The 26,399-nt window shown below is 48.3% G+C and overlaps 1 protein-coding gene across 1 annotated transcript in view; it reads left to right on the plus strand.

The window, feature by feature from the left end:
- Positions 1-26,399, plus strand: part of PAPPA2 (pappalysin 2) — a 170,396-nt gene that overhangs the window by 11,729 nt on the left and 132,268 nt on the right. Inside the window, exon 2 of the mRNA XM_054037937.1 lies at positions 1,217-2,279. Within this exon, the coding sequence (XP_053893912.1) occupies positions 1,217-2,279 (1,063 nt within the window). The remainder of the gene's footprint in view (positions 1-1,216; positions 2,280-26,399) is intronic.

Raw genomic sequence — 26,399 nt, forward strand, 5'->3', positions numbered from 1 at the left:
CTTGTGTTTTCAATCCGGCCAAGATTCCCCTTCCCTGCCCCTTCCCCCAACAGAAAAACAGATGACATGTGTTTTGAGTTATTGCTTCTGGTGTTGCTCTCCTGACTGCGCTGCTGCTTTAGATACCTCCTCCCTACCCGGAGAGACAGCAATGCTTTCTGGGTCAGCTAAGGGCTTGGGAACGTGGGCGGCGCGTGAATTGCATGTTTGAGGAGACTAGCCCCCAGCTTTGTCCCTTCTGCCCCCCTTCCCTGCCGGAGCCCCGTGCTCCCCACCATGGCTGGAGGAGCCCAGCCCCAGCCGCCCTGAGTCCCAGCCTGCCAGCCCATCCACCCTAGCTCCAGCCCCGGTCCCCGCCAGCTTTGGGGGAGAGGTTGAGCGAAGGCAGGAAGAGGAGCAGCGTGGGCAGGGCCTCAGAGCGGAGCATGGGTGGGGCCATGCCTGGCTGTTTGGGGAGGCTTAGCCTCCCCTGGCCTATGAAACGCACCACCCATGCCTGGGAAGTGCCAGAGGATTCCACTGGTGGAAGGTTCTCTAGCCAACCTGGTGGCATGGGTTCCCGCAGCGATCTTGCCAGTAGCAGCTATGAATTTCAAGGAAATGCAGAGCGTCCTTAGGCCATTGCTTTAGTGTGCCAGTTAGGCAGTGTCTCCGGGGAAGTGCCTGCCAGGCCCAGGTGTGGCGAGCAGTGCAAGATTCCAGCTAGGGTGACCAGACAGCAAGTGTGAAAAATCGGGACAGGGGGTGGGGGGTAATAGGAGCATATATAAGAAAAAGACCCAAAATTCGGGACTGTCCCTATAAAATCGGGACATCTGGTCACCCTAATTCCAGCCCACAGTGCTCTGTCAACAAAAGTTATGACTCTAGTGGCAGCAGCTCTGTGACAGTGCCAGGTGTGGGCGCTTGCACTCGTTCAGGGCCTTGTGTCAAGGAAGCGTAGCGCATGGCCCTTGGAAGCACTCTCCTTGCTTGGAGCCCTCTGGTTCCCATAGCAGGCCCCAGAGCATCCTTTAGCTCAGCAGCAGAGTGAAGGTTTAAGAGGTTCTGCAGGTTCCACCAGATCCTCCTCCCTCTGCCTCTGAACCTGTGGGGCATAGCAGCAGGAGTCCCAGCTCTCCTGTCTCTTGGCCTGGATACTTTCCTGTCACAGTCTTTCGTGTCCCTTGCTTTACATTTTATGAGTCCCTTCTCTGCTCTCTCCTGCCCCCTGCAGGTGTGTTTGACAATTGCTCCCACACGGCCAGCGACAAGGGCTGGGCGCTGGGCATTCGCACGCTGCAGCGCCCAGGGAGGAAAGATGCCCGCTTCTTCTTCTCGCTCAGGACAGACCGGATGAGGAGAGCCACCGTGGTGTCTGGCTACCGCCGCTATCAGCTCAACACCTGGACTCACGTGGCCGCCACGTACGACGGGCAGTGGATGACACTCTACCTGGACGGGGTACGGGTGGGCAACAGTGACTGGCAGGCCGGCGCCCTGCATAGTCCCTTCATGGCCTCGTGCCGCAGCTTGATTCTGGGAGGGGACAGCTCCGAGGATGGGCACAACTTCCGTGGGCACCTGGCGTTGCTGGCACTCTGGAGCGTGGCTCTGCACCAGGCCAGGCTGCAGCGTGGCTTCTTACGGAAGAGCGAGGGTGCAGAAGCTGCCATGGTGCTTGGGGCTGGCTTCACCCGCCTGGAGGAGCAGTGGGTGGCCTTCAAGGACGGGGGTTACCCGCTGCTCGAGTCCCTCCATGTGCCGGAGCCTGAGCTGCTGTCTCCACTGGCGCCCCCCACCTGCGGGCAAACAGCCTGCGACAACGTGGAGCTGATCTCCCAGTACAACGGGCACTGGCCACTGCGCAGCGAGAAGGTGGTGCGGTATCGGGTGGTCAACATCCACGACGACCAGGGGCTCCACCCCACAGTCAGCCGGGAGCAGGTGGCACGCCAGCACCAGGCCTTGAGCGAGGCCTTCGCCCGCTACAACATCAGCTGGCAGCTGAGCCTGCACGAGGTGCACAACTCCTCCCTGCGTCACCGCACCATCCTGGTCAACTGCGAGCCCAGCAAGATCGGTAACGACCACTGCGACGCTGAGTGCGAGCACCCACTGACCGGCTACGACGGGGGTGACTGCCGCCTGCAGGGGCGCTGTTACTCCTGGAAGAGACGGGATGGCGTCTGCCACATGGAATGCAACAACATGCTGGACGACTTCGATGACGGGGACTGCTGCGACCCTGAGGTGGCTGATGTCCGGAGGACCTGCTTCGACCCAGACTCGCCCCAACGGTAGGCAAGGGCGTGGGGAGGCTCATGGGCGGTGTAGGCTCCCACACAGCTCTATCAGGGCACCTGTGTGCAGGCCTGGCAATAGCTCTGCTGGTCCAGTGCTGGGCTCCCCATACACACGGCTCTGCCAGCGCACCTCTGTCCAGACCGCCAATACTCCCTGCTGTTCTGTTCTCACGTCCACGTCTTCTGGTGCACCTGAGTCCTGACACAGCCCCTTCTTCCACACACCTCTCCAGAGTCGGTGCTAGCACATGAGGGGCCTTAGCAGGAATATTTCCTCCCCCACCCCATACTAAAACAGACATGTTCTTATAATCAAAAGCAAATAGGGGGCCCCCTTGCGCTGCTCAGGGCCCTAAGCAATCACTTAGTCTGCTTATGCCTAGTGCCGGCTTTACATCTCTCTCTCAGCATACCTTAGCCCTCATCTGTAGCCCCTGCTATTCCAGTCCTGGGCCTGTTCTGAGGAGCTCCTGCCATTTGCCAAATTCACAGTGGTTGTTTTTTTCGATGGACAAACATCCAATAGGAACTAGGAAATTCATTTCATTTTTACATAACTAGGATCAGAGACCAGGTGAGCAGAGATGAAACAAATTTAGCATCAGGCTATAGAACTCATTTGGTGTAAAAATCTCTGAATTGGATTCACCATTGCCCTCCAGCGACTTGGCATCGCTGCAGTTGAGCCAAGTTCACTGCTGCTTTGCCATGTCAGCATGGTACCAAGAAGCCAGAGCGCACCAGTGAATCTGTCCATTCGGGTCTATGCGAGTAATTGTGGTATTCCAGAGAGCTGGTGTGCATACTGCAAACACTTCTCCATCAGTACCCTTTCAACGTTGTTAAAAGACCCACACTATCTCAATGCAAGATACAAACAAAAATAAAAGGTTGGGGGGGAGGGATTCATAAAAAGAAGGAGCTGCAACTCGTCAGGATTTCAGAGCTCTGCAGAAAAGATGGGAATCACACAAATAAATTCCATAATATGGAAACATCTGGAGAGATCCCCCTGAAATGTCCTGTCCCATGCTGTAGGGAAGAGAGAGCCCACCTCCTGTGAATCTCAAGGGGCCTCTAAGGGCAGGTTTCCTGCCTGCAAACTGTACAAGGTGGCAGATCTCTTGGCCCAGCCCTTGTGCACCTCTAGCACCACTGTAACCTTGCCTGCAATGACTCAAGAGAGTGGGTACAAACCTCAGGGCAGATGGTTAGGGACCAGGGCACAAACCCCTAATAGACTCTGAGTTTTATACTTAGATTTCACCAACTACTCATCAGGTGTACGCTCCTCAGGTACTATGACAACCTAAACATGGAATCACAGACAGTCCCTGTGAGTATGTCCATCTGGCTTGCCCCTGAGGAAAGCTTATCTTTATGATAGATGGTCCCTGACATTAATAATTACAGCAATGTTCAGGTGACTCCCAGTTCCTTACCCCAGGTCACTTGCACCTTAGATCTTACACCAAAGAGAGCGCTATAATAAAGAACATACAGATTTATTAAGCAAGAAAAGGAATCAGGAGTTTTTTATAGGGTTAAAGCAGGTAAGCGTACATACACAAATGAGTTACAATCTTAAGTTTCAAAAAATAATAGAAGCTTCTATAATAAGCAATCTCTGTATGACCCTTTGGGTTACCTAGGGCTAAGTACTGGGGATCTCTTGCTTATACCTAGCAAACTTGCCCCTCAGAGTCCAAGCAGCATAGGAATCCTCACTTCCTTCTGTTTGGGGTTTTTATCCCCCTCCTGCCATGCGCATTGAGCTGCAAACTCAGCTGAAGGGAGGAATCCATTTGCATGACTTGTCTTCGTGTGGGGAAGGGCAGAACAACCAGTGTATTTTGTCCTTTTTAACCTCCCACAATAGTTCATCTGGTGTCGATGGACCTTTCCTGTTGGACAGGACAGAGCACTTTCTGTGGAGACCAGCAGCTCATGCTACTGAATGTCTTGCTCCTGTCTGGTGGTTTACACAGAGGCTCACACTACAACCAGTCCAATATTATGGTTATGGGATACAGAGGTTATAAGGGAGATTACTGCAGGTGGCAACTCCCCAGCATCCAATCAAGTCTAAACATTAAACACATTCTTATAATTCCAATACCCATTTTAACACCACCAACACACAGGTGAGCCAGACTGATCCCAGCTATGCATTTGTCAGTGTTCAGTGGAGACCTGGAGACTTCGGCATTTGCTGGCACCTGGTTTGCCAGCGTAACACCCACCTTGCCTCCAGAAGGAGTCATGCAGACCATCCCCTACGTTTTCATCAGGGAATGGGGTTTGCTCCCTCTTGTGCAAAAGGCTGGGGGACCCATCCCCAAGCCATGCACATCCCTGGGGATCGCACAGATCCTGGGTACCCATGACGCCAGGGCTGTCCATGCAGATGCCCCATGGCCCCATTGCAGCTCTGTGCTCATGGCAGCCCTCCCCCACCTCTTCCTGGCAGCCCAGCTGTTAAGTTCAACACCATCAATCACACTGTACAGGTGTCTCTTTCCAGCTGTCTCCGCGGGGCATTCGGTGCTGTGCCAGCGAGGGAACAGTTGCCATTAATCATTACTGCAGGTATTGTTATTAATGGTTTGCCTTGAGCCAGCAGTGTGCCGAGCAGGGTCTGCATTCCCAGAAAGGGGGGCGTGGCTCCTGGCCCTGAGACACTGCACAGCCCTAGGCTGCATCACCTTCCCCAGGGTGAAGAAACAATGTGCATCATCCCAGGAGCCAGTCACCCAGCCTTGCCCTCTGGGCACACTCTGTACCACTAAAGGGAGCTGTTGGGTCAGGGGGAGACAGCTGAGCAGGCACGAGGGAGAACTATGCACAGTGCTAAGGGGCATGGTCCCTCTTTGGCCTTGCGTGCAGGGCAGCAATCCCTACCCCTCTCATGGTGTGTGTGTGTGTGTGTCACAGGATCTGAGCACAAGAGGGAGCAAACCCCATTCTGCTGATGAAAACGGGGTGGGGGGGAGTGTACGTTGTGGGCCTGGTTCTCACTGCCCTGCCATTGCTGTTGTCAATCACAGTTGTGCAAAACGGACTTAAAACACTACCATCGTCCACACGCCACACCACGTCTGCATGGGGTCATTGACTTCGCAAGAGGCGAGATGGTGGAGAACCCGGCCCTGCATCCTTGTATTGATATGACCTATGTTTGCAAAAGTGCCCAGTGGTTTGGGGGGCCTATGCTTCTTGAGGCCTGGCTGGAGACACTCGAAAGGGGATATGGATTATCTGCTCTCTACAAATCAGGCCCCTTTCGGGTGTCCTAGTTTGAGCACCCAACTCACCAAGTTGCTTTTGAACCTCTTAATTGTATCCATACCGACACTGGCATGGATGGGATCACTGGGGCCAGAGACAAGCCTGCTCATTCCAAGCTAACCCCTGTGCACAGGGAGCACTGGGATTTCCTGCTAGAGGAGGGGCACTACTCACTGCCTCCCAAGAGACAGGCAGATGGTGCCGCTGTTGGAGATGGATGTGGCATCGAGAATCCATGCAGCCTATGCTGCTGGGTGGGTGAAGGGAGGAGACAGGCGCTCGCACAGATCTCCCTGAGTCAGCAAACAAAAGCATCCTGCTTCCTTCCCAGGCTCTCTGTCAGTTGGGAGCTGAGCCCAGGGAAGTCTGTGGCCCAGAAGGGAAATGGGCTGCCCAGTTTCATTCCAGCCATCGGGGCTATGCCAAAGGTGCCTTTTGGATTGTGATTGGAAGGACATGTCATGCTTTCTTTAGTGCTTTCTTTCTTCACATCAGAGCGAACCTCCTCCTCTCTCTCTGCCTTGGCCTGGCTGGCTTTCCGTTGCATCGGGCGCTCACTGAGATGCTCCTGGGGAAGGGATGTAGCAGGTCTCAGTGACTCTGGAGGGAGGAATCTCTCTAAGCGGGTGGAATGCTGTGAGTGGAAGTTGCCAGTGGCCAAGACAAGCAGGTGAAGTAGCAGAACCTGGTGGGAAAAGTTGCAACATGGACTTCTAGGGATCCGCGACTCACGTCCCTACAAGGGGCTGGAGAGCCTGGGGCCGAGCCAGCGCTGATTACGTGCTAAGCCTCACTGGGGAGGTTTTGGGTAACTGAAAATAAAGGGCAGCAAGGAGCTGCAGGGGAGGGGTGGGGATGTGTGTGCTCAGAGGGGCAGCAAGGCTAGGGAAGCCAAGGAAACAGAAACTGTACAGAGCTGGGATTGACGCAGGACTATGGGTTTGTTTGGAATTGCAGAAGGTTTGTGTTTCATGAGTTTTGTTTTGACGCCCTCGGGAGAAGGAGGAATGAAAGAGGACTGTGAAGGTGACTGGAACTCATGTGAGTTTTAAATGGGCTCTGCTGAGTGGGAGAGAGAGGCAGCCAGAGGCGTAGAGGAAGGCAAAGGGAAGTGGAAATGGGGGAGGACAGGCAGCGAAGGGCTGATGGGTGTGAGATGAGTGAGGGGTAGAGAGACCAGACGCTGCTGGCCTTTGGTTTTCCTTCCTAGACTCCTTGAATGTTTCTTGCACTTATTTGGACGGGCTGAGGAAATACTAGTGAAAATGGAAGAGCTGTCTGTCAAATGGTCATGCTCCCACCTGGCTACTGTCTGAGTAATACAGCTGGAATTGTGTTAGAGCTCCCTGTCATGAGACGTTCTTCCTGCCCCTGCAATCACTCAGGTGGCAATAATATTCACTGTGCCGTGTCTCTAGGTCTTTACATTTTCCAAGTGCTTTCCAAGCACTAACCCATTTATGTGAGGCTGTGGCCACTTGAGGGCCCCGGGCATTTTTCCCAAGAGCTGGGAAGATAAATCTCATGTCCCATTTAAATGCCAAAGTGGACAATAGTTCTGCCAACCGAAATTCCTTTTACAGTTTCACATGGTTCACTTCATGTTCTTGGCTGCTGTGTAGTGTTGCCGCGTGCTGTCCAACAGTGTTCTATCCCCAGAGGTGGCTGCATTTTACTGTGTGTAATGGGGTGGTGGTGAATTGATTCTTGTTATTTATGTGTCATTAATGAAGTGCTTTGAGTGTTTGAGGAGAAAGGGTCTATCTTAAATAAGAGAGGCCAATTTTTTGCTGGTATAAATTGGTGCAGTTCCATTGCTTGTCCATTGACTTCAATGTGGACAACAAAATGGCAGATGAAATTCAGTGTTGATAAGTGCAAAATCATGCACATTAGAAAAAATAATCCCAACTATACATACAAAATGATGGTGTCTAAATTAGTTTTACCACTCAAGAAAGAGATCCTGGAGTCACTGTGGATAGTTCTCTGAAAATATCTGCTCAGTATCTGCAGCGGCAGTCGAAAAAGCTAACAGAATATTGGGAATCATTAGGAAAGGGATAGTTAATAAGACAGAAAATATCATAATACTACTATATAAATCCATGGTACGCCCACACCTTGAATACTGCATGCAGTTCTGGTGGTCCCATCTCAAAAAAAGATATATTGGAATTGGAAAAGTACAGAGAAGGATGTGACAGGGTATATAAACCCCTCACCGGACAGGAGGAGAATAAGGAGCAGCTCTGGGCTAAGGAGACTCCGCCCCTCTGCCCTTGCTGAGCATGCCCGAATTGGAGGCATGGTTTTAAAGCCAGCCAGGCAGCTCAGTCTGGGGCTGGCAAGCTAAGGAGGATGACGTTCCCTGGGAGCTCCAGGAGAGGACCAGAACTGAACCTGCACAGATCCGGGGAGCAGAGGAGCAACTGAGACTGGAGCTGGAAGCACAGAAAGCGACGTTCCCCAGGGAAGGATGGTGGCCAGATGGGGTGCAGACTGAGGTAGGACGTGACTCAGGGAAGCTGACTTGAGGCTGACGCCAGAGAGAGAGACAGGTGAGCAGCTGAACCAGCCTCCCAGGGCCCTGGGTTGGAACCTGGTGGAGTGGGAGGGCCCGGGTTCCCCTCCCCGTCCCTGCACCTCACTAGATAGGTGATTTTGCTGCCCCGCAAACTGTAGTCACTAGCTGGGGTCGTCCCTCCCCTCCGCAGACTGCACCCATTGGGGTGACTGCTGCTGTACGTGCTAAACATTAGGCAGGAGTCCCTGTGCCCCAGTCACAAAGGGTAACAAAAATTATTAGGGATATGGAACAGCTTCTGTATGGAGGAGAGATTAAAAAGTCTGGGACAGCTCAGCTTAGATAACATGTGACTCAGGAGGGGTATGATAGAGGTCTATAAATTTGTGAGTGATATGGAGAAAGCAAATTGGGAAGTGTTATTTACCCCTTCACATAACACAAGAACCAGGGGTCATCCATTAAATTAATCAACAATAGGTTTACAACAAACATAAGGAAGTACTATTTCACACAACACACAGTCAACCTGTGGAACTCGTTTCCAGGGATGTTGTGAAGGCCAAAAGTATAACTGGGTTAAAAAAGAATTAAATGAGTTCTTGGAGGATAGGTCCATCAATGGCTATTAGCCAAGATGGTCAGGGACGCAACCCCATGCTCTGGGTGTCCCTAAACCTCCAATTGCCAGAAGCTGATACTGGATATGAGGGGATAGTTCACTCGATAATTGCCCTGTTCTGTTCATTCCCTCTGAAGCACCTGGCATTGGCCACTGTCAGAAGACAGGATACTGGGCTAGATGGACCATTGGTCTGATCCAATATGACCATTCTTAATGTACATGAGTAGAGAATTTAGCCCAAGAAATTTTTCTTAGGCAAAACTCCCACTCATTCAGGTCTTCAGGATTTTGGCCCTAAAATACTGTACGTGAAAATTTATGAGGAGAGGGGGTGTTGTGGGAACTTAAAGAGGGATTTGCCTAATGTGGGGGTCGGTGAGGGGAGAACCGGAATAAAAATAAAATGAACAACCAAGAGAAAGCAGTAAAATGGGAAACTTGTGCTTATATCTGGACAGTCTTTTAGTCCCATGATTGCAAGAGACAAAGGGCAAGATCCTGGTGTAAACCATTGCAGCTGATTTACACTATCTGAGAATCTCTAGGCCAAAGAGTTTATTTCAGAGATATCAGAACCTCTAGTAGAGCTGGCAAAAACCCCAAACTCCAAAATTTCCATCTTGTGGGAATTTCAGAGACTTCAGCGTTTCGTTTTGTCCCAAATCAGGATGAAAAGTTGCAACTTGGAATTTTTAGTGACATGGAATGTTTTGCTTCAATCTTAACATTTTAATTATTATGTTATATGAGTTGAAAAATTGTGACTTTGGTATTGTAATATAACACAAAAGTTGAAATGAGACGGTTGAAATGAAACGTTTTGATAATTTCCCGTTGAAAATATTGACAAAATCGGTCCGTTCCTGGGAAAGGCTTTGATTTAATCCAATCAGCGGTTTCTGAGGGAGAACAGTTCTGTCAGCCCATGTGCAGCTGGCTCTAGTCCGGAGGCGGGGAGGTGTAGCTAGCAGTTGGAGAGTGGAGGTGGTGGATGCATTGCTCGCCTGGGACCATGACCCTCTCCCAAGGCCGGCCTTGCGCAGTCTGCTCACCAACACAGCTGCGTGTAAATAAAAAGACCCCCTAAGGAACCAAGAGAACCTGCCAGTTGCCACTGGAAGAGCTCCCTCCTGGATGGTAACAATCATAGGCCAGTGTGTGTTCCACGTATGTCTCTGCACCCAGGGGCAAGATGCCAGCCTGGGATTGATACAAGCTGGTGCCATTTGGCAGAGAGGCTAATGTATCAGCCACCTGCCCATTCTCTCCTGTGCTATGGCATACTGGGAGCAGCCCATGTGTAGGGGCACACAAGAACCCTTACCCTAGCTCTGCATTACCTGTAGTCTGGGCAGCACAGGGACTGCTTGATATCTGCTCTGACAAGTACAGACAGAAAGGGAGGCAGGCTGGGGTGGGGAGGAGGCAGGGCTATGGTGTCACAGTTCAAGGCAACTGCACCTGTATTCCCCTTCTATGGTCCAGCAAGGGCACCTGCTCTAGGCTCCAGACTCCTCAGTCATCACCTCTCTTGGGTGGTGACATGTGGCTCTTTCCCTCCTGAGTGGGGTGCTTTCAGCCTGCTCAGTTCCCTGACTCTGCTGTGATATCCCCCACAAAAGACAGCCTGGCTAAGCAGGCCTGCTTCCCTTCTGTCCTGCGAGACAGTACACAGCGCCACTGTCCCCATTGAGTTCCCACACTGCTCTGTCTAAGCACGCTCTTTGAGTCCTACGGTAAAAGCACTCCAGAGAAAACGTATTTAATTCAATGCCTGCCTGCTACTAAGCTCACCAGAGATCACCCTCTGTCCCAGTCCCCACACGGGATCTGGCTGGTGATTAGTCCTTCAAACCCCACTCAGACTCACAAGTTCATCCAAACTGCACCTCAAAACAAGCCCCTCAGTCTTAGGGGGCATCCAGGGACCAAAGTCCTGCCAGCCCTTCCCTAAGGATTGGGGCCCTCCTTGGACAGAAGGTCCTGCCCATTTGCTGGCTCAGAATGAAAGCCCCGAGTCAGTTTAAACTGAGGCAGTTTGTCCAAACGTCCTTTCTTTGTCTGTTGGTCCCTGGAGAACCCAGTTTGAACCAGTATATGTGAGCCTCTCTGGAGGTGTTACAGCCTGTCTGAATTTGCCTAGCCACCCCCCAGAAGATGCTGCGGTCACCCTTCCCCATGGAAATGCACACAATCCCTCAAGAGTACGTAAACTTTTGCATTTTGAATACAGTGAACTCGTAAAAGACTTACTGCAGCACAGGGTGTCCAGGATATTGTCATATCTGTCACACACGGCAGCAGTTGCTTTCAGAGGGGGGCTTGGGCAGCATGCTGCTCCATCTTGGACAGTCTGCCTGGGGCCCTGCAGGTCTGCACCGTCCCCTCGGCGGGGCTGGAGCATGGACACCACCATCTGGCCCTGAGGGAGGGAGGGTTGAGCAGAAAGGCCATTGTTGGTTTCACTCCAGCTGAGCAGTTGTTCCATCGCTGGCTACTGCCATACAGCGTTAGCACAGACGCACGGCTGGCCCAAAATCTGTGACACAGAGGGCAATGCTGGCAGCTTTGCAGAGAACTTTAACTTGCATAGATATCTAAAATTCAGAATAACAGCCTCCACACCTAATATTTGCCTACTACCATGCCCAGCTTGTTAGTTTGGCTTCCCTGGGTTGCATGTAAACCTGTGCTTCAGTCTCACTCTGCAGTGATCAATACCCCCCGCAGGGGCGGTGAGTTATATGGACCCGTGGTGCCCAGGCTCCAGCAAATTCAGGGCCCGGGGGACCTGGCTCCACCAATGTTCAGGGCCAGGTCTCTCTCCCGTCCGCACCTGCCGCCCCCTGCGTGCCTCCCCCGAGCGTCCCCCGGCCCCGCCTGCTGCCCTCACGCGCCTCCCCCGAGTGTCCCTGCCTGCCCACTGCCGGCTACAAGGGAGCGGCGCCAGGGGCAGGCTGAGGCGGCTGCTGTGCCTGATGGGGAGAGGAGGAGCATGGAGCCGGCAGGCGACTCCAGGTCAAGTCTGGGGGGGCTTATCCTGGCTGGACCTCCTGAACAGCAGCTTGGGAGGGCTTGGGAGAGTGTTGGGCCGGGTGTGGCCCCCTCTCCCACAGATCTCGCTGCTGCTGGTGGGGAGAGGGCTGGGGGGAGTCCTTTCTGGCCCCCCATCTGAGCCTGCTGCACCCCAAACTCCTCATCCCTGACCCAGCCCCATGCCCCGCACCCACTCCCACACCCCAGCCCAGAGCCTGCACCAAGCACCCAAGTCCCCTCCTGCACCCAGAAGCCCAAACCCCCTGCCCCAGCTCATAGCCTGCACCCAGCACTCAAACACCATCCCAGAGCCCGCACCCAAACTTCCTCCCAGAGCATGAACCCCAAACCCCCTCCAGCACCCAAACTCCCTCCCAGAGTCTTAGTCAGGTGTGTGTGTGGTGGGGGGGCCGGACTTGGACCCGTTCTGGGCACCGCCAAAAATTATACCAACCTGTTGCCCCTGGCCCCCCCGAGCTTTGCACTTGGAGTTTCAGGTATGAACGAACCCAAAATTTCATAGCCAAACTCTGTCGAAATCACAGCAGTTTTTTCCTGATTTCATGTTGACACCATGATTCCTGCTTGATGCCAAAGCCTAAATCACTCTGGTTTGTTGGACACTAGCCCCAGGTCTCTGCTAAGATTTGCTTGTTTTTCTGATGGGAGCTTCAAGTTTGTAATGACTCTCCAAACCAAGGGAACTTTGCGTGGTTTGTGGTTTTGTTGTGAACATTTCAAACTGCTCTGGTGCTTTTATCTTTCTTGGGAGAGGAGCAAAAATTGTGTGGTCTGATCGACTTTAAGGCCAGAAGGGACCATCATGATCATCTAGTCTGACCTCTTGCACATCACAGGCCATAGAACCTTGCCCACCACTACTGAAACAAACTCATAACCTCTGGCTGAGTTACTGAAGTCCTCAAATTTTGACTGAAAGACTTCAAGTTACAGAGAATTCATCATTTACACTAGTTTAAGCCAGCAAGTGGCCTGTGCCCCATGCTGCAGAGGAAGGGGAAAACCCCCCAGGGTCTCTGCCACTCTGACCCAGGGGAAAATTCCTTCTCGACCCCAAATGTGGCAACCTATTAGACCCTGAGCACATGGGCAAGACCTGCCAGCCAGACAGCTATGAATGAATTCTCTGTAGTCAATCAGAGACCTCTCCATCTAGTGTCCCATATCTGGCTGTTGGAGATATTTGATACTAGCAATTGCAGATTGGCTACATGCCATTGTAGGTGGTCTCATCATACCATCACCTTTATAAATTTATTAAGATCAGTCTTGAAGCCAGTTATGTTTTTTGCCCCCATTGCTCCCCTTGGAAGCCTGTTTAGAACTTCACTTCTCTGACGGCCCATTCTATACATGCAGGTTTTATTTTTTGTTGTAAGGAAACACAGACACGCTAAGATCTGCTGCCCTCAAATCCCCCATGCATTATTTTTCTATCTGCTATCTTTTAAGTAATGCAAAATTAAATTATTTTAAGGCAGTCGAGATTAGCATAAACTCAGAGGAAGTCAGAGGGGCCTAACAAAGTTAGGGGAGTGGGCAACATGTTTCATTTTCCAATGAAAATCAGTATTGACAAATACGGGTAATGCATATTGCAAGGAATACTTTGAACCCATCGCTGGAATCTAAATTAATTGTGACCACTCAAGAAGACGTTTGTGTCATAGTGGGCAGCTCAATTAAAACCTTTATTTAGTGTGCAGTAATGGTCGAAAAAGCAAAGTCTTAGGATGGATAGATTTTTAGGGTAGAAAATAATACTGAAAGCAGTGTATGTCACTATATAAATCAATGATATGCCTTTACCTGGAATACTGGGTTCCATTTTGGTCACCTTCTCTGGAAAAGATCTAGCAGAAATAGAGAGGGTTAAGCGATGGGCAGCAAGAATTATCATAAACTTGGAAGACGTCCTTGGGAGAAGAGATTGAGAAGGTGGGGATGGCTCTGTTGAAAGAGGAGACAAATAAGGCTATGTCTGCATGGCACAGTTAACTCGGCACCCAGATCTGTTCACCTGGTTAGCTTAGTCTGGGTGTGAGCAGCCACACTGCAAACCCTACCCATGTGACTGGGGACTCGCGGCTGCTGTACTCATATGTGTTGGGGACGTAGACCAGGGTTCTTTGCGGTGTGACGCTCTAGGATTCTTTTCTGTTTGGTCATGCAGATTGTGGGGGAACTTGTCTGCCCTTTAGGGGGAATTGTGTGAAGGGCATTGGAGGACTACCAGCACTTGAGTGCATCCTCACTGCAAAGCAGGCAGGTTCCTTCTCAAGTTAAAGAGGCTCTTGGTCTCCGATCCACACAGCCAGCTGGGTATGTTAGCTTGGGTTTCAAGCACCAGGAAGGGTGGGGGGGGGGGAGGTTAAGGCTGAAACCCAGGTAAGAGTCTGGGTTAACTGTAGAGAAGGGACATGATAGAGATATGTAAAATGATGAATGTTTACAGAAGAGGTGAATGAGGTGCTCCTGTTTTACCCTGTCTCATAATACAAGACCCAGGAGACCTCCAATGAAATTGAAAGGCAACAGATGGCTCTTCTGAAATGATAGAACCTAATTCAGCCACAAACTGTCATGCTTAATACAGGACTGTCAAGGTGAGGTTCTGTGGCTCGTGTAATGCAGGGGGGGTCAGACTGTGTTTGTAATGGGCTCTTTTGGCCTTACAAATCTAAGCCTCTATAAAGTTGATAAAAGGAAATTTGCCCTTTTTTACCCAATGCATGATTAGCCTATGGAACTCCCTGTCACAAGATGTTCTTGAGGCCAAGAGTTTAGCAGGAGTCAAAAAATGATTGGGCATTTATAGAAATAATGAAAACATCCAAAGTTGCATCAGGTACGATAAATTAAAAAAAAAAAAAAAAAAAGAAGTAAAACCCCTCATGCTGAATGGCACAAGTCAGCCACTAACTGATGGAATCTGAGAGGGGCTTTCCCTATGGGCGGGTTGTGCCATGACTGTCTATTTCAGGGTTGTTTGCACCTTCCTGGTCAGAGGGAGGAGACTGGGCTAAATGGAGCACAGGTCTGATCTGGTCAGGTAATTCCTGTTCTTACTTACACACCAAAGTTCTGCTTATGGACCCTTGGTTAGCAGAATCCAGCATGTACTTTGGGTAAATGCTAGAGACTCACCATGAGATTGAGGACATTGGCAGAGCAGTGTGGAAGAAGCTTGTACTTTGGTTTCCCATGCTGTCCCTGTTCTGTGCAGGGGACAATACAGAGGGCCAGTGGGTCTCAGTTGTTAGCTATGGCTTTTGTCATATCCTCTGCACAGAGGTGAATTTCACACTGGGTGAAAAGAAGACTTCTCCTCCAGGGATGTCAATTCAGCACCTGCCTACTTCAGATTTAAAACACATTGAAAAGTCATTTAAAGTCAGCAAAATCTTTTTAATAATTGAAAGTCGCAGCCAACGAACACCTCTAAAAGTAATGCTATCTGAAGTTATTCTGCACTAGACATTTTTCCACTAGTCCAGCAGCTCCCCAAGCCAGCCAGCCATCTGCCTTGCATAGGTTTAGAAGGCCTTTAAGGGTGTGTTGCTTGTCTGTTCATTGTAGTGGTGAGTAACCAAAACAAACACTGCCAGGAAAGCTGTTTTCTCTCTGCCCTTTTCTCTTCTGATCCTGATTAAAAGCATTTGTAAGAAGTTATTACAGTGCAGTGCCAGAGTTATCCATAAACTTGCTTTGATTTGCTGCAGACGCATAGCTTACTGTGTTGGTGTGCTGTTCTAACTGATCCTCTTGGGGGGAAAAAGCAGCAACAGCTCATTAGCAGCAATTAACACTCAGCAAGCATTGCCAGATCTCGGTGTGTCACCGTTTACATGACACGGAAAGCCATTGGTTTCTGGATGGCTAAAGAGGATGAGGATGGGGTTATAGAGCTTTTCACCTCTGGGTTGCCAGCTGGAATCTGGGCAAGGTAGAAGGGACCAGAAGTTGTGATCTGATTTGAGATGACTTGGTGGGTCTCAGTCCAGTTCCCAGAGGACAAATGTCCATATCTCATAACCCACCCCCATACCTGGCAGCCTAAGCAGAGAGGCCAAAGGGATGGCTGGGCCATGAACTGCTCTCTCAGATCTAGTCTACACTAGAAAAACCCACTGACAGTTGTGTGTTCAGCCACTGCAAATGTAGAGCAAGGCAAATGCTGGTCAGGAAATCTGGACCGAGCCAATGTCTCCTTCCAGCACTTCTTAACTATGGTTTCCTGGTGCCGTGCATGACTGTCCTGATCTGTGCTAGCAGCTAAACTGTGTGCAGCTGAACCTGTTGTTGAGTATTGTCAACAACAGGCAATTCTGCTGGTGTAGAGCAGGGCTCGTGAGGTGCCTCCAAAAGGGGTCTGAGATCTGTTTATGGGGCAGAATGTGGAGATTTCCTGGCTGCTGCCCTTGTTCTGTGTATGTGTAGAGCCCTTCAGTCCTAGGGCTGGGGACTCAACACGCTTCATCAGTAGGAAGTTCACTAAGGAAAAAGAACTGACCAGAGACACTTGCTCCAGATTCTGTTATCAGGCAGCAGTGCAGAGCTGGGTGGAGACTGAAAACCCTGCCCCCTGAATAGCCCTTTGAATGTTTCCATCATTTGCTTTGATGCTGCTGTGCTTGAAGCTCATTTGGGCTCCTTTCCTGCAGATGTGAAAGGGTGAGAGATGTACTGGAACCAGTGATTGCAGACAGCGCATCTCACATTCGTATGAGGGATCTTTAAGTGGCACATGACTGTTCATGCAGGAAAGGAAAGGCGAGATTATGACCCTGGCTGAGTGAGGTGTTCTGAGACATCCTTGCAGTCACTACCCCTATCACAAGTAGCAGCACGGTGGGGAGAGCAGCTTCGCAAGGCTGTTGCTTTCTCTCTCGGTAGGTGGGCGGGGAGTGGGCAGAGCTATAGCACCACCTTTTCCCTCTGCAATGCACTGCATATATCGTCAGGGATGGGGAAGTCATCTGCACCACGAACTGGGCTGGCATAGGAAACAGGTAGGAACCAGGGATAGATTATAACTGAGTCACAATCTCATTCCTTCTGGGTCATCATAATTATGCATGGTCCCTTGCTTAGGACTTATGGCACCGAAAGCACAATGTGACCTAAGTGTGGCCGAAACTGAGCTCCCCATTGCTTCTCCTCACTCCTCTCCGCGTCCTCCCTCACTTCAAACACCACCACCATGCTTCCCATGGCTCAGGCTCGCAAATTCAGCAACACTCAGGGGACAATGTAAGGCTCCTGGATAGAACTCAGAGAACTCTCTGCTGGCAGATGCACTGTTAGTGCTAAAGGAGGAAGAAAACATTAGCTTATAAGCAGAGGCAAGAGAGAAGAAGTGCATGCTCAGTAAGGCATGGGAAAGGCAGATTTAGGCCAGGTCTACATTTACCAAGTTGCGTCAACCTAATTTAAGTCAATATACAGCCACCACAGTTATTAAATTGCTTGTGTGCGCACACTCGGCTTCTTGTGTTGGCAATGTGCGTCTTCACCAGGAACACTTGTCTCTATTGTATTGTCAGCGTGGGACATTGTGGGATGGCTCCTGAAAGCCAGTTACAGTCAGTGTAAACAATTCAATGTCTATACTGAAACTGCATTGTCCTAATTATATCAACTGTGACTCTACACTGCTCGGGGAGGTGGTGTTACTAAAATCAGTGCAGAGAGGCACTTACGTCGGCGGGAGCCAAATCTAAGTGAAGACACTTCCACAGCTAGGTCAACTCAAGGCAGCTTACATCTACAGCTAACTGCTAAACCTGTAGTATAGACCAGGTCCTAGTGACTGAGCAAAAGGAATATGGGAGGTGCCGGGAGTTTTGGTTAGAGCTGGTTGGGGAAAAGAAGGAAAATATTTTTTGAAACTAAAAATTTCTCTCCTTCCAAAATTTGAAATGTTAAAATGTTGTTCAGCTCTGTGAAGTTGGATGAAAAATGGGAAGGAAAGTTCAAGAAATTTTGAAATTTTTCCTGATTTTTTTTTTCCCCCTTGAATTTCAAAATTTTGTCAGAATTTGAAAAATTTCAACCAGCTGTCATTTTAATACCTTATGATACGCAAGTGAAAGCCAGCTAGGTGAAGACCAGATATGGCAAGTGCTAATTACCATATCTGCAATGAAAGTATTGATGGACCTATTGATGCCAAGGAGATATAGTGTAATTGACCCAACATCTGAGGGCAAGTTGCCAGTTGCCTGATGGATTCCCATGTGGATTATATAAAGCTTCCACGGAGGTGTTGTAATGTAGTTGAACAAATTTCAGAATCAATGGGAGAAGCCCATAGCTTATTGACTTTGAACCCAACAAAGATAAAATTGATTGTGCCGCTTCAGGTATATTTCTCTATTACATAGTGATGCCAGGACAATTAGCAAGATGCTTGCTAATAAGCTAGACTCACTGCTGCATGGTTAATTGAGACCAGACAGAACGTCAGAAAGGAGGAGTATAGTGGATCCATTTGGCCCAGTCAAAGTGTATGCCTGGTATTTTGCAGAGAAGGCCTTTGATCGAGTTGAATAGGATTATTTAAGAGGAACACATGGGTAAATGGAATCTCTTTATATAATCCATTCAGCCAGAGTCAGAGTTAATAGTAGCCACTCTGAACCTATTGACCTGAACAGAGTCACCTCGCAAGGGTGCCGTCTCTGACTGCAATGGTCATGGAATCTTTTGCAAAGAAAAAGTCAGGAAAGCTGACATTATCTTGTCAATAAATGGAGGAGGCTTGGAACACCAGGTGGTGTTTTATGAAGGTAATGTTTTAGCGATGACTATGGACCCACTCTGAGACTCATGTGACAGAATGTACTATGAATTATCAAAAGAACGCCCAGATAAGAAGACCCATCCATTCCATAGTACTAACTTGTTCTCACCCCTTCTGACAGCGGCCCTGGCAGAGTCTGGGAAGAGGAGAGAATCCCCTGATAATAGATATTGGTTCTTCGAGTAAAAATATGCTCAGAATGGACTAGCTCATGGATGAGATTGGAGACCCAAAGAGTGTAGTTTTCTAGCTTCCTTTTCAAGAGTAGAAAAAACATAAGATAAAAGAAACAGAAAGACCTGAGAAATACAGACATTTTGTTTCACTTTGACGCAGCTACACTGTTTAGCCGCCATATTAGAAATGGACAGAATTAATAGAAAGGATGGCCAGGTCACTATCACCTCTTAAAAAAATAGTGTTGGAGTGTAATATGAAATGTAAAAATGATTTTCCCTTGTAGCTGCTCAAAAGCCCCAATTTAGCAAAACACTTAAGCCCATGCTTAACTTTCAGCATGGGAGTTGCCCCATTGCAATCAGTGGGACTACTTATGTTTAAACGTGTTAAAGTGATGTGGCAGATCAGAGCCAAAATCTGTGAAACATTAAAAAAGAAAAAAGTTTTTGAAAAGGTTCTGCGCTGCACCCTCTGTCTACGACAGAGACCAGTGAGTTTCATTCTGCAGACCTTTGAAGACAAAACCTTATTCCCGTTTGCTCTGAGGCCTCTTTACTCTTCTAGAGTGATGTAAATGTGCCTTAGTGTAAAGGAGACCAAGGCCCTGAATCTAAAAACACAGCATTGATCTCACATCCCTTGTTTCCTATTCAATGAGCTTCCCCCTACCCGCACATACTGTACATGTCCTTCCATTCACACACACTTTTGAGATATACGTATTTCACACACACATACAGCCACATTTTCCTTATGCTGAACTATCACTAGATGGGAGCTAAGTCCCTTTTTTATTTTCAAAAGTGACCATTTTCCCATTCTGCACTTCCAGCGAGCTTCTTCCCCAATATGTCTGTGCTCAAATGATTTCACACTCACCTTTCAGCCATTCGCTGACATACACTCTTATAGTCCTGGCTGGTGGAACAATTTTCTGGGTGTTCTCATCCCACAGTGATAGAAACCTAGGTAGAGAGACAAAGGAGATATATTTCTCAATTATTGGCCAAAGAGAATGAGGAAGGTACTGTATTCACCTTTTACACCTATGCCACCTTGGGATAGTTAAGGGAAATTGCATAGTCCAGCAGCCGTTTTTAGTGGTTTGTTATTATTGCCTTATCTTTCCTGTGATTACACTGTTGGTTTACTTAGATTTTCTAATTTTTACCACTATTTTTCATGATTCCTTATGTTTTTATGGCAATTTATCCTGAGTTTCTTGTGCCAGTTTTTCTTTTTTCTTTTCTGTCGAAAAGCAAATTCCATTCATCCATCACACCACCATAATGAATGCGACACCTATTTCCTTTTCCCTCGCAAGTTGTCTTGTGCTGAGGGAGTATCTAGATTAATATCACATGGTGTATAGTTTTGTTCGGGGATAACGTCCTTATATGATGGATGAGGTTGCATGATTGAGGTTTCTAATGGCACTTTGTAGCTTTTGATCTCCCCAGGTTTACAGGAGTCCCGAAAGAGGACGTAAAAGAGGAAGGTCTGGGAAAGGACAATGGAAGCTGATAGCTACACTGCCTTGGGCTGTGAGCTTGTCAAAGTGCACATGCTAAGCATGGCAGGCCCACTTGGGTTTTGGGTGTGGGATCATCCAGGGAAGGGCAAGGCAGGGTGTGGCCGTGATTCAGGAAGCGACAGGAAGCTCTGAGGCCTTGATTCTGCAAACACTTTTAGATTCCATTTACCATGGGAGCAGTCCCAGTGAATTCAGTGGGACAGTTCATGGTGTTACCATATTCAGGTGTGAGTATTGCAGGGTTAGGATCGAAGTCATTACTGAGTGTGCCCCTCCAGCATGGCATTAGGAGGGGCTGTGCTGCTGAGTGTTCCTCTTTCAGACAGAAGAGGAAATTGATGCGCAGGCCAGTCTAGATCCCCTGGTGCATTTTGCAAGGATGGGGGTGTTAGCCTCATGTACTGGTGAGTATTAATATAGCACCTTCCTCAAATACCTTGCAGAGTTTCAGTCGGATACAGTGGGTCTAATATGCCACTGTGTTACTCCAGGTTCAGGCTCGTCTAACTCCACGAGTATCAGTGAATTGGACTGGAGGAGTGCAGGAATGAAGCAAACCCAGTATTCATTTTCAGTCCCCAATTCAGCAAACATTTAAGCACTGCTGAATTAGGGCCTTAAACACGTACGGGCAACTCCTATTGAATTTAACAGAGCATGACAGCCTTTATGCAGAATCCTTAAACCAGGCTTTAGAATTCTATTGCTAGAATATCATCCTCATTAAATTGTGCAGGATAATTTAAGAATTTGATAGCAAGTTTGGGAGACAATTTCTATAGAACTCTACCGGTTTCATCCCTATTAAATTCCCTTGGACTTTTCCATATGTTCCAAACTATTGGGCAGTGTAGCTGTGTGCTGTCACACAGCTGTCATGCCCCACCACAGAGGAGGCTGCATTGCAGCAAGAGATGGATGGATTCTACACAATGTGTAGAATACCTGGGTTTCTATAGGAGGAGAAGCTAGCAAAATGCTAGCTGTTGTTATAGCAAATATGTTTGTAATGGAGAAAAACATAAGAAAGGGGTGATTTTGTAGGGCTAACAATTGTGAAAGAACAATATGTGTTTGAGCAGTTAGGGAGGTTGCGGGGGATGAAATTTTGCCCTGCTTTAATTCTTGTATAAGGCCCTGCACCATGGTGACCTTCTTTCTGGCTGCAGACAGCTGGATGCTGCTGTCTTCATCCCATTGATGCTGCAGAGCAACCTTGGGGCCTAGCCTCTGCTTTCTCCCAGCCCCATAGAGTTTAAAGTCCAGCATCAGACTGGACACCATCTCTCATCCTGTCAGCTAGAGAGACCCCTCCCCCCCCCAAAACAAAAATGAGCGGCAGAAAGGAGACTGGCAGAGAATTGGTGGGATTCCTTCAGCTCCCGGTAGAAGGTCTCTCTGGAATGATTTATACAGCATTTGGGTTGGCAGGCTCCATTGAAACCATTGGAATTGTTAAATGAATGTATTGTTTTTAGTTTTCTTTGGCTCAGCAAACCCCCTTATTTAGGAAATAGGATTGTCCATTTGCACGGGGAGAACGTACTGAGGGCCACCAAGCTCAAGCCGTCCAGAACAGTGCAATGCAAACAAAGCTGATTGAAGACTTGGGGGAGAGAATTCCGAAAGCTAGCAATTATCGCCTGCCAAGGGCAACACTGGGGATGATAGGCGGCCTTGGATTTTTTTTGTCTGTGGTTAAAATGCAATCATTACATTACAAAACTTCCCCAATAAATTATCAAGTGTCCTTTTTATATTCAAGAATGAGGCATTATTAGAATGCTGGCTTGAGTGTGCCCTGCTCCCAGCTGGAACACCCAATCTCTTGGAGCTAAAAATAAATCTGAGATTTGACTTTATTTTTTAAGATTGGGAAGAAAAGAATCCCCCTCCCCCACCCCGTTCTTTCCCTAACAGATATTGAGGCTGCAAAAATTGTCCTTGAATGAGAGAGCTTTAGGAATAAATGCATCTAAATGGGAGGCAGTGTGGACAGAGCACTGATCTGTGACTTGGGAATCCTGGGTTCTATTCCCAGCTCTACCATTGGCCTACTGGGTGACCTTGGGCAAGTTGCTTCCCATCCCCGTGCCTCAGTTTTCCCATATATAAGATGGGGATAACGATACTGGTCTCATTTGTAAAGTGCTTTGAGATCTACTGAGGAAAAGGTATTATTAAATGTTAGGTTTCATCCTGTTGCCAAGCATCCCTCACACTCTGTTGAAGAGGGTGGAAGCTGGTGATGCCCAGTCCCACACAGGGGAAGGCCCCTTAGCTCCAGGTCGCATCTTTATTATTATTCAATGGCAAAAAAGTCTACATTAATGCAGAGTTAAGGTTGTTTGGTGGTATGTTGTCCCTTTGCAGAACACTGAGCTGAACTCAAGCTTTTGAAAACCACGAAATGCAGAGTTAAGGTTGTCCATGTACCCGTAACTCTGCCCTCATTCACCAATGCCCCATTATGCCCTATTAACACACATACCTTTACTCTGCTAACCCTATAGTTCACCTCCTTTTACAACTCACAGGATTCCATCTAACACTATTAAAGGGAAAATAAGGGTCAGTCATGCCACCTTCCCTCTGTTCTCCTGTCAATAGCCAATGATAATTATTTGGATACACTCCAGGCAGAGTCAGTGTGTTAGGTGTGCCTACAGTAAGTGGTGGCAGCACTGCTTGGTAAAGGTGTGTTTGTGATATGAGGATGTGTGTGAATGACTTTGAGGAGTGTGACAGAGCTGTGGTATTATGTTCTGCACCGCTGTGTGTGAGCAAAGGGAAAAGCTACATGGGTCTTCAATGCATCATTTCAGCATAGAATTGTGCATGCTGTATAATTAGCAGGACACAGGAGTTTTATTAGAAAGGGTCCTGTCAATAGCGAGCTGGGTTAGGAGAGCCATCCATGCGTTTGTTATCTGCATGTACGCCGGGTACAGTGAGTGTGGTCTGTGTCCAGTGTAGCTGTGCTGAACAGTCGAAGTAGTAGAGAGCTCTGCTTGGTAGAAGGGTGTTTGCGAGATCTGTGGATTACTCTGAGGGGTGTGACAGAGCCTTGACTGTGATAGAGGCAGATGTATGTTTTCCACCATCTAATGTGTGCGAGGAAAGGGGAGAGGTGCATGGGTACATGCAGGACGTAGTATGCATCGTTTCTCTGGAGAATTGGCTCAGTTAAGTCAATAGCAGGACACGGGGCTTTTATTCAGGGTGGATAAAAATCAAGGATTTTTTTTTTAAATCAAAATTTTCTGATAAAATGCTTTTTGAAGAAAAACCTATCTAAAGATAGTTTTAATTAAGATACATTATAGCTCAAAGATATCTCATCATGGAATAGGGATTATAAATTCTAATTCTATAGTATGAGACAATATATTCATGTAATGATTAAGAAAAGTTTTGTAAATGAGTTCCAATAGTTCGTGGATTAGGGACCCAATCTTATGGGGTTCCACAGGCTTCTGAATAGATTATTTAGGTTAATCTTTCTATCTACCCAATGGGACTCAGTGCTCAGTCTAGAAGATAGCATCAGAGATGCTTAGTTTTGCAGTTCTCAAACTGTGGATTTGTGTCTCCAGAGGTAACATGCTTGTTAACAGCAAAAATGTTTTTAAATAAATCAATAAATAATATATAGAGGTGAGAAATAACAGACCTCAACTCTACACAAATTTGAAGAGGGACAATACACAGAGTCAATCCCTTACCTCTCTCTAAAAGTGCAAAGTTTCAGAAAATTCAATGATTGTGGAATAGGTCTGGACAAGGAGAAGAAGTCTGGAGATAAATGTAAGAAGCAAGGGACATATGCTTGTTTTGTTAAAATATTATATGTTTGCTGTTGAAGAAAAAAATCCAGACTACATAACGTTGTTTTAGTTAAATAAAACAATTTAAATGTCTGTCTGGTGATGTTCTCCTCCTAATACAGCCTGGCAAGAAAATCCTCCAACTATTAATGATTAACCTGTTGAATTAGAGATAGTTCACCTCCCTGTGACTTCATAAATATCTGCTTCAATTACCTGGGGGGGGACTGAGGGTGCAGGATGAAGGTCCAGTGATCCCCATGGAGAGACTCCCAGTGACTTCAGTGGGTTTTGGATCAGGACCTGAGATTCTAAGCTGCACGGACAGAGAGACTTTTTCTTTTCCCCTGAGAACTGTGCTTTAAAAGTTTGCTGTGAACTTCAGGATGTTGGGCTATAGCAACTTGCCAGCAGGGATCTGATGGTCAGAGATCGACCCGCCCCCACAGCAGCAGGCAAAACTGGGCTGTGCCGCCTCTTCACTGGGCCAGCTGAACAAAAGAGGAAATGAAAAGCAGGTATAAATCAGCACAACTTCAATAAAACTAGGCTTATTTACACCAGATGAGGGTCTGGCCCTAAAATGGGACTTCGGGGGTTCTTTCACTGGAACATTTTGGAACTCCCATTTTAAACCATTTTGAAACAGTATCATGAATCCAAAAAGTTAAACCTACCTGGGATTCTTTATCTTGGTGTCTGTACTAGAATGAGTTGCCTCTGTCAAAGCCTGCACGCTGAAACTACATGGATGCAAACAACCCTGTGTGTTCCCCCCGTCCTCCTCCCTCCCTGTACGTGTTCTGTATAAGCCAAACATTCAAAAAGTCAGCATCAACATATTATCCCCTCCCAGACGTGGCCTGATCCAAAGGCCGAGGAAGTCAGTGGGAGTCTTTCCACTGACTTCAATAGGCTTTGGGTCAGAGCCATAGAGAAGAGTCCAGTGCTCCAAGGGTGAATGCAGCCAAGAGCAGCCTAGTCTCTCTGAAGCTATGTCCAAAGGTAGAAGAGAGCGGTGTCTAAGGTGCATGAGCTCCTGCCCAGCACTGGTCCCTCCCTCCCATCACAAGCATGAGTGCCAAACTGCATCTTTTCTACTGTCTCACGTCACTGGCTTCTGGTATATACCAAATGAAATGTGCGTTTCTAAGATTTTAGCAGCCAGCCCTTGCTGTTTCTCTTTCTTCCATGTCCTTTATTTCTTTCCATATCTGCTCCCAACTCTTTCCCCTCTGTCTTTTCCATTGTCAGTTTTACCTCTTATTAATGGATTTATTTTCCCCCTCCTTTCTGTACAGGCCAAATGTTCAGCCAGGCCTCAGGCTGTCATCATGAACGTGGTGTAAATGCTTCAATTGCTAGGTGAATCGCTAGATGCAGTTGGGTGCGTTTTGGAGCTGCAGACGCCTGTGCATGCACTTCAGATGGGCATTTTCAAAAGAACTCAGTGGCTATGTCTGCACTGCAGCTGGAAAGTATCATTTCCACCTTGGGGAGAGGTACCCATGCTGGCTTTGATTGAGCTTGCGTGTTAAAACCGGGGTGTAGCCACGGCAGCACAGGCGGTGGCATGGGCTATCCACCTGTGCACAATCCCATCCCAGGTAAGTACTTGGGCGGCTACGTCTCTAGCTGCAGTGTAGTCATTCCCTTTGTTGGGCTAATTCTGTCCTCAATGGGAAAGCTCCCGTGATTTCAGTGGGAACAGTTTTAGGCCCTCACTGAGAGCTTTGGAAAAGCCCGCCCTTCAAATCCTCACTCTGGTGTACGTACAAGTGTTAGAATTTTCACCCACAAGCTCCATTTGTCCAGTGGCAGATCTCACGCACAAGGACTAGGATTGCTGCAAGTGCATGAAAAGGTTACTGCCCCTAGGACCTTGTAGTCATGTCTTCTGCATAAACCATGGCAAATATGGCACAGGTTGTCCACAGGTAAAAGTTTACAAGGTGTTAGGTGCTTCCATTTGCCTGGATTCTTGGCTAATCCCCCAAGTGTATTTATTGTTTAGGGTCTGTCTACACTGCAGTTAGACACCTACAGCTGGCCCGTGCCAGCTGACTCTAAGGGGCTGTTTAACTGTGGTGTAGACATTCTGGCCCAGGCTGCAGCCCGAGCTCTGGGATCCTCCCATTTCACAGGGCCCTAGAGCCCAGGGTCCAGCCCAAGCCTGGTTCAATGGGACTCAGGAGACTTGGGTTCAGTTCCCAGCTCTGCCACAGACTCCCTGCATGACCTTGGACAAATCACTTAAATCTCTCTGTGCCT

Source organism: Malaclemys terrapin, chromosome 8, assembly GCF_027887155.1.
Source record: "Malaclemys terrapin pileata isolate rMalTer1 chromosome 8, rMalTer1.hap1, whole genome shotgun sequence".
NCBI lineage: Eukaryota > Metazoa > Chordata > Testudines > Emydidae > Malaclemys > Malaclemys terrapin.